Raw genomic sequence first — 7,795 nt, 5'->3', positions numbered from 1 at the left:
TTTCCAACAGAAAACATCATGGAGCTTTCCAAGTAATTTGTTGTTGGCGTGTTTGTATGTTTTAGCGGGCAAACAGTCGTTGCCGGATGCCTTGTTCCCAGGAATCAATTTAATGGCTTCCTGCAAATCGTCTGATCTAGGCTCATTGTCCAAATCCATCATAACTTTGAACTGTGGTAATCCTTCGAGCGCTTCAGGTTTGTGTGTGTACACATGTATATACACCCATACAAATCTTCTTTTTAATGTCCTTATGCTGTCTCCACTCCCACCATTTTTCCAATGTTTTATCACTGTATTGTCTACCAAGGGTCTGATCCTGCAAGCACATAAGCACACAGGGAAGGAACTTTACTTCACTGCCTTTCCATAGACGTCTCTCCTGTGGAACATGGTATACTCGTAGGAAAGTAGGGCTGGAGGGGACTTCACCATGTCATCTAGCCCCTGGCATGAGGCAAGATCATCCCTAACTAAACCATCAAAGCTGATTGTCTGTCCAGCCTGTTCTTGAAAACTTCCAAGGATGGAGACCCCACAATTTCTCTAGCCTGTTCCAATGCTTGACCACCCTGGTATTCAGAAAGTTTTCCATAATCTCCAACCAAAATTTCTCCTGCCGAAGCTTGAGGCTGTTGCTCCTAGTCCTTTCCCACACAGCTACGAAGAAAAGTCCATCTCCATCTTCTTTGTAATTGCCCTTCATGTATTTGAAGACGGTTATCAAATCCCCCTCCGTCTTCTCTTCTCCAGACTAAATACCCCTGGTGCTTTCAGCCCTGCCTCATAAGTCTTGATAGTGTAAGATCATACTCTGAACTGCAAACTGGAAAGCAGTGATATCGCAGGCAGTTATACACAGTGCATTGCACTGAAATATAAGCGTTGTGGGCCAGATCCTAAGGTGAGAACAGGTGTCAAGTCCCACTGAAGCTGATGGGAAGTAAAATACTCACGCACCTCCAGGTTTGCAGGATCAAGCCCTGAAATAGTAGCTAGAATTTTCCAAACAGGGCTGAAACCTTCCTTCCTTTTCAAAGGCCATGACATGTTTTGTGGCATCCCGTCTGGGATACAATTTTATTTTTACAACGTTTTAACCTATCACAATGGCATCCTATTGTTAGTAACTCTTCCTGGCTAAGTCTTTGCTGTTGACTTGGCTAGGCACGTTGCAGCTTCCCTTGTATTGGTTAGTGCAGTAAAGTTTTTTTACTTTATTGCATTAGCACTTGCTTTTATTGAGCTAATGTAACAATTTAATAAGCTTGAATGCTAATGTGAGAAAATCAAGGTAGCTGAGAGTTTTGCAGTGAGTCGGGGGTTGGCGTCCTCATCCTGATGAAGTCCTGTTTTCTAATTGCGGACCAAATTTTGTTGTGGCTTAAACCAGAGTGGATCCAGGGTTCCTCTAATTAAATCTTCTGTTTGAGTGTACAAGGATAAAATCCTACTCTAATTGACACTCCCCTGCTTGGAGGTGCTCTGGATTTGCACTGCTGTAATTATACAATTTGGCCCCCGGCGTCTCAGAAGTCCTTGACACCTTAAGGAAGAAGTGATCTGTTTTACAGGAGTTTGGTGTCATTCAGTGGAAAACACACCCTGCAGATCAGGGAATCCTAGGCAAGGCAGGTTGCAACCTGTTATGAGATTGAACTATTGCACACATTGCATTGTCCTGCTCTTTGGAGAATGCCACTGTCTTCATATTCGCTCCTCAGCCTTTTCCAAATGTTCAGCCAGATTTAACCAGAATCCTACAGCCTCTGCTGCAGCCTCTGGCTGAGTATATTGTCCTGGAGGCCCAGGAAAGAGTGTTTGCAGTACAGGACTGATGACAACATCTGATGATGTGAGCTTGGGCTCATGGAAGTATATGCATCTCTGATTTAGTTCATCTACAAACTGCATGTCTACCCTCTCTGACTTCAGACTTGCATGGCTAACTACCTCTCTCTGCTCATAGTACAGGAGCTGGTGTAAGACTTCCACTGTTTTCCCTTGCAGCTCCCACTAAGGGTCAGGTGTATAGGTCTGAATGACCTGGCTCGGGTCCTGAAAGCAGTCTGGTCGCTTTAGTGTGATGCCCTAAGAGGCTGTGTTTGGGAGCTCGGGAGAAACTCTACGCTAACCCGGTCCCCGGCCTTGATGGTACAGACCCAACTCGGATATATCTGCGTGGCATTGCACTCTGCAGTTCGGACGCCCATAAAGCTAATGCCACTCTGTCCCCTGGAAGAACCCTGTGACATTCAGGCCATGTTTGCCCGTCTCCTCCCAGGCTGTGCCGTCTATGACATGAGGGCCACGACAGCATTTGGGACATATGCAGCAAGTGATAGCAGGGCTACTTTTATGAGGCAAGCCAAGCCTTTGCAGTGATGCACGCGAGAACAGTAGTAGCTGTGCACACATGGGAATTTATGTTGGGTCTCTGTGTGGCAAAGAGCAGTATTTCAACATGGCCATATATGTATGTTTTCTTCATCAGCGAGCATGGTAGCATTAAGCAAGTCCAGATCGCTGCATATAGCTGGCAAGTCTGCGGTATTTTCATTAAGTATCCTTAGTGACACATACTTAAGCTTTTCAGTGAGCAAGACCCTTACAGCCTGAATTTAAATTCTTTTTTTAGGCAGCATTAACATCAGAACTTCAGCTTGAAATGCCACAGGCTATTTGCTCTGTTACTGGGCATCTGCTGTCTGCAGAACTTATTCCTGCGGGAAAAGCCTCGTCCAGGGCGGCTGCCTTCACTTTGGGTTATAAAAGTAACTCACAGACTCTGCTCTTGGCAAGAGCTGTGCAACTCCAAGACTGCTCAGGTATAAAAGAGCAGAATTTGGCCCTCTGCTGTCAGTTGCATTTAAAATACTTCACGTGCCATAAAACCATTTATAATGATGGCTAGAAGAATATATTAGCAGCATGGGCGACTGGTGCCTCCCAAATCTGGGGGACACCAGACCGCCAGCGGGGGGGAGGGTCCCCCAGCAGCCGATTGCCGAGCCAGCGGTGAAACCGGAGGTGCACTTCTGGTTTTGGGGTGGCGCTTCCAGGGGCTGCGCGGCCAATCTTGGGGGGTGCACGTGCACCTGTGTGCATGCCCTACGCATCACCAATGATTAGCAGATTTATAGATCCAGGGCCCAATCCTGAATGCCACTCTGGCACTGAGCAGCCATAGATTCAGTGAGTCCTCCCAACTGGAGGTCCTTCTTGCATGGAGGCTCAATGAGTGCTGGACACAATGCACCCCGCCCCATGCACCCAGACACTCAGGAGTGAATGTCCTTATTCTTGTTCTGGGGGAATAAAAGGAGAAGCGGGATACACAGAAGACTGCTGTGCTCTGGCAATCCTTGGCCAGTAGATGTGCCTTGCAGGGCCAGACCAAGCTTGGTATGCTTTGTCCAGCTAATCCATGCTGCACTCCTCATCCATCCCTGCATAGCTTGCCCCCGGTGGACCATGCTGATAATTGACTTCTCAGTGTAGGACAGATGCTGTGCTGCTGTTGACATCCACCACGGTACATACCCTGAGGGATAGGCCTTCTGGGCCTTGAGCGCTGTAGCAGTATCACCTGGCCATTAAAACCATCCTGGCATGGGGCTTGTTATCATTGTAGCAAGCATAATACAAGGAAGAAAAAGGCATCTTTATACCTGCTGGCATAGGAAGGCCCTTGGACTGGGCTTGCCCCATAAATGAGCCCTGTATATTTAGCGAGTGAGCAAACAGTCTGTTGGTGGCTCTGAATCTGTACGTGCCCCCGTGCCAACAGAGGAGCGGCAGGAGGGTGTGCTTCATGGGGGAGATGGGGAGAGCTTATTATTTCTTTTGCTTTCTAAAAAGTGAAAACAACTTCTGAAACGATGTCATTTGAAAGCGCGAATCTCCTGTGTGCTGCAAACTCAGCAGCCTGGCTGATCTGGGCTGAGAGCACAAGAAGACTTAAGCAGCTTGTGCTAGCAGGTTTTATTAAGACTGAGAACATAGCCAGAAACCAGCCAGAGCATGCAAGCAAAGCCTTTTTTTTCAGATTGAAGGTGTTTGGGGGAGAAACTCTGGCTCCTTGTCTTACAGGACGGTGCCTGGCACAGTCAGTGCCACGGGTGGCAGTTCAGGGGTTCCCCACCATGCATGGACCAAACTGGTATGAATGGTCCCACAGAGACGGGACTCAGCTGTGGGGAACCAAGGTTCAACTCTCCTCTCTGCAATCGTTTTCCTGCATGACTGTGATAACATTATTTATCCTCTGTGTGCCTCCGTCCCTGCACTGTAAAAGGGAGATAAAAGCACTTCCCTACCTCACCAGGGCATTGGGAGGGTGACTATATTAATGACTGAGAAGCACCGACCAGAGTAATGGGAGCCGTATAGGAGATGTGACAGACGTTGTCCAGCTGTCACAACAGGAGCTCCTGGGAGCTGATCAGATTTGAACAGGTACCTACCTATATATTAATATTATCATCTGGTTTGCAGAGGAAGGTTATCGTGTAAGCGGCAGCAACAGACTTAAAAGCAGCTGCTGTTTCTGCCTGCCTGCAGACATGCAAATGTCTTCTGAAGCTCAGGACTATTAGAAGCAAGAAAACCATTTAAAACTCCCTTTCCTGTCCCTTTACACTTAGTTCTGCTTGGTTCTTTTGTTCACCAGACTGGAAAGACTACGATGGAAGAGACCCTCGGCACAGGGGACACACTGAAGCCCTGGAACATCTCCTTCAGCAGGTCCGAGCGTCTCATCAGCATTACAGTTGCAGAGGTAAGGATAACATATCTGTGCGGTAGGCACCAGCCGAAGCCTCTGTGGCGCCTGTAATTTTAGCAGTTTCCTAACTAGGTCATACCTTCTCATTCATCAGGAAAAGAAAGATATTAATATTGGCCCATCTGGAATCACTTTAGTGCGCTATCTTGCTTTTAACCCTTAAAATAAGTAATAGGCAACCCACTTTTAAAGCCAGCAGCCACACAAATGCTCCCTCCCCCTTATATTCCACTCACGTATTTAATTGTTTTCCCTGCATTTCATGCAAGAATCCATGAAAATGTTACAAGGATCTTTCTCTCTCCCCCCCAAAAAAACCCCAGTTAAAGTTAACAAACGTTTTGGATCAACAGAGAGGACCTGGCAGCATCCAAATGGAAGGCACTGCGTATTCTAGCAGTGCCGATGTGTAACGAAAAATAGTTGCGCTATCCTGTGTGAAGGCAAGTTTGCTACATTTTCTAATGGAAAAAACCTAAATCTGGGAGAGGGTTCGAATCTCAGCCACTCATGTGCTCTTTCATTCATGGGTCTGTGATGGCTCGCAGGCTGCAGCAGCTGCTTAGAGTTCTTTAGAAAGCATTTGAAATTCCCTTATTCTATGTGGGCTGTAGAAATATTACTATTTGGGGGGTTTTCAGCTAAGATTTCTAACCAGAATAATGCCTAATGGCAAAGGAACTTGGTTTAAAAGGAAGAATCAAACTGCCATGAAGCTATCGTTTTTCTTTGCTGGTTTGCCTGTTGTATTCCAGACTGCAACAAGCAATTCAAGTACCTAAGGCTAAAATCATCGGGCTAAAATTGATAGATTCGGCTTCAGTTCTTCATATGCAAATATTCCACAATCGTGACGATCAAAGGTCTGCCAAAGCCCAGTTGTAACTATGGCAACTTAAACTACCGTCGTTTGGACAGGGAAAAGAGATATTGCAAGGAAAGCACATGTTTCTCTCATTAGGGTTTACACAAACATGAATATTTGTAGGGGATTTTGGAAAGGAAGGTGGAGGTAGCCCATTACGGCTCTTAAACAGCTTCCTTCCTATGTGATTATCTGGCAGGGCATTTTGTTATGGCACCATTTCCCTCCTCCTGAGAGCTAGCGCACATCCAGGCCTTTCCAGATCTGCCTCCTCATCAAAGAATAGCGAGAGATGTGACGGGAATGACACTTGGACCCCAGCCTAGGGACAAAAATGCTCACAAACAACGTGCAGGCAATTCTTTCAGGAGTCTCCAGTTTGACGTAGGGGAGAGCTTCGCCAAGAATTGAGAGCCTCTGCCGCTCTTCTTACATTTCCCTTGATCTTGAATTTTAAAAGAACAAAAACCCTAACACCATTGTAGCAATCTTCCAAAGATTGAACATTTTCTCACACTTACAAAAAAACAACCCCAAAACCCCTTAGAAGATGATGGGTAGCAGTGCCATCTGGTGGTGCCTATCATAACAATATTTTTGCTTTGGTCATGTAAAATTCATTCCTCGTGCCATTAGATATGTGGCTGAATCCGCATTGTACCATTAGGAAGGGCCTTCTGGATGCATGTTAGAGGCGTAGCTAAGCCGTGCAGTTGATGTGATCTCTATCATGAGAAAATAGAGCTGAAAAGGACCTTGGCAGGTTATCGAGTCCAACCCCCTGGTCAGGGCAGGAGCATCCCTGTCAAAACCGCCAGAAATGAGTGTTTGTCTAACCTGTTCTTAAAAGCTTTGGAAACAACTGACACACACAAGGACCCGACACAATACCTGAAACATTACAAGTATCCTTTAACTCACCACAGATAAAGCTGAGGTTGAGGCCACCGTCAACATCCTGCTACACTGAGGGGTGGAAGTAGTTTTTTAAAATATACTCAAGCGATCCAAGGAAGAGGACCATACCCCACACTACAGGGGAAGACAAAAAAAACTCCAAGTCTGTGCCAGCAGTTCAGTAGTTTTGTGAAACGTTAGGAAACTGGAAACATTTTTGCATTGAAAAGGGGAGAAGGAATCACAACGTTACTTCTCTGAAATTTGCAGCTGGGAACTGTAAATGTGAACTGAAAGCTAGGAGTGTTTTTGGTCCAGGGAGGATGACTGGCTAGTGGGTGGAGCACAGGGCCAGAAGGATCTCATGAGTCCTTTAATTGTTTCCAGTCATGTAAAACTTTGTGATGTCGAACTTCTGCTAGCGTAAATCAACACCGCTGCAGAGTTGTCCATGGACCTCTTCCATTTTACACCAACTGAAGGATCTGACCTGTTATTTAGGCTTTACAGCACTTTTGTCAGTAAGAGTCACACTCAACTTTCTGACCCTTTGGGCCACATCAGAGGTATGAGGCCAGATCTGGCATGCAGGGCTGCCCCATAAGTGCGACCCAGCTGCCCCCTCCCACTAGATCTATCCACTCGGCAGCTCAAGGCCATACAATGGCCTACTGCAAGTTGGTGCAATCTGGTGTGCAGGGCCATGTCATCTGACCTGTGGGTCCAGGAATTTGGCAGAAGGGGAGCTGCAGTTATCACTCCCACTGCTCCCCAGCCGCCAAACTTTCAGACCTGCAGGGAACCCCTCTGGCCGAGAGACAGCCTCATAAGCCAGACCTGGCCCTCCAGCAAGAGGTTGAGCAGCCCTGTGCAAGTAAATATTGGTATCACATCTCTCAGAGGAAGAGGCTGAGGCTCAGGACGGTTTCAGGATTGAGTCCGTATCAGGATACTGGTCTTCTGAAACAGCCCCGTGCTAAATCTGCCATGGGCACCTGGTGCCTCCTGAGTCTGGGGGGGCACCCACAGAAGCCAGCGTCAGCAGCACGGACAGGGCTGGCAAATACCTGCAGATGTTGGTGGCGGCAGCAGAGATGGGGCTGGCAAGCACCTGCAAAAGCCACCAGTGGCTTCAGTGGTGGGGACAGCCCTGTCAGGGGGGGCATGTGCCCCCCCATAACCCGCCTAGCAGTTGCCTATGAAATCTACTACACCACATAGTACCCGTCAGGCTAAGTGCTTATACT

The 7,795-nt window shown here is 47.2% G+C and overlaps 1 protein-coding gene across 1 annotated transcript in view; it reads left to right on the top strand.

Moving 5' to 3' along the window:
* The window catches only part of ANKFN1 (ankyrin repeat and fibronectin type III domain containing 1), a 108,820-nt gene that overhangs the window by 64,226 nt on the left and 36,799 nt on the right, over window positions 1-7,795 (top strand). The window contains exon 9 of the mRNA XM_019515126.1: window positions 4,673-4,780. Within this exon, the coding sequence (XP_019370671.1) occupies window positions 4,673-4,780 (108 nt within the window). The remainder of the gene's footprint in view (window positions 1-4,672; window positions 4,781-7,795) is intronic.

Source organism: Gavialis gangeticus, unplaced genomic scaffold (assembly GCF_001723915.1).
Source record: "Gavialis gangeticus isolate Ggan-Ray unplaced genomic scaffold, GavGan_comp1, whole genome shotgun sequence".
Taxonomy (NCBI): domain Eukaryota; kingdom Metazoa; phylum Chordata; order Crocodylia; family Gavialidae; genus Gavialis; species Gavialis gangeticus.
This window is presented reverse-complemented; position numbering and strand designations above follow the sequence as displayed.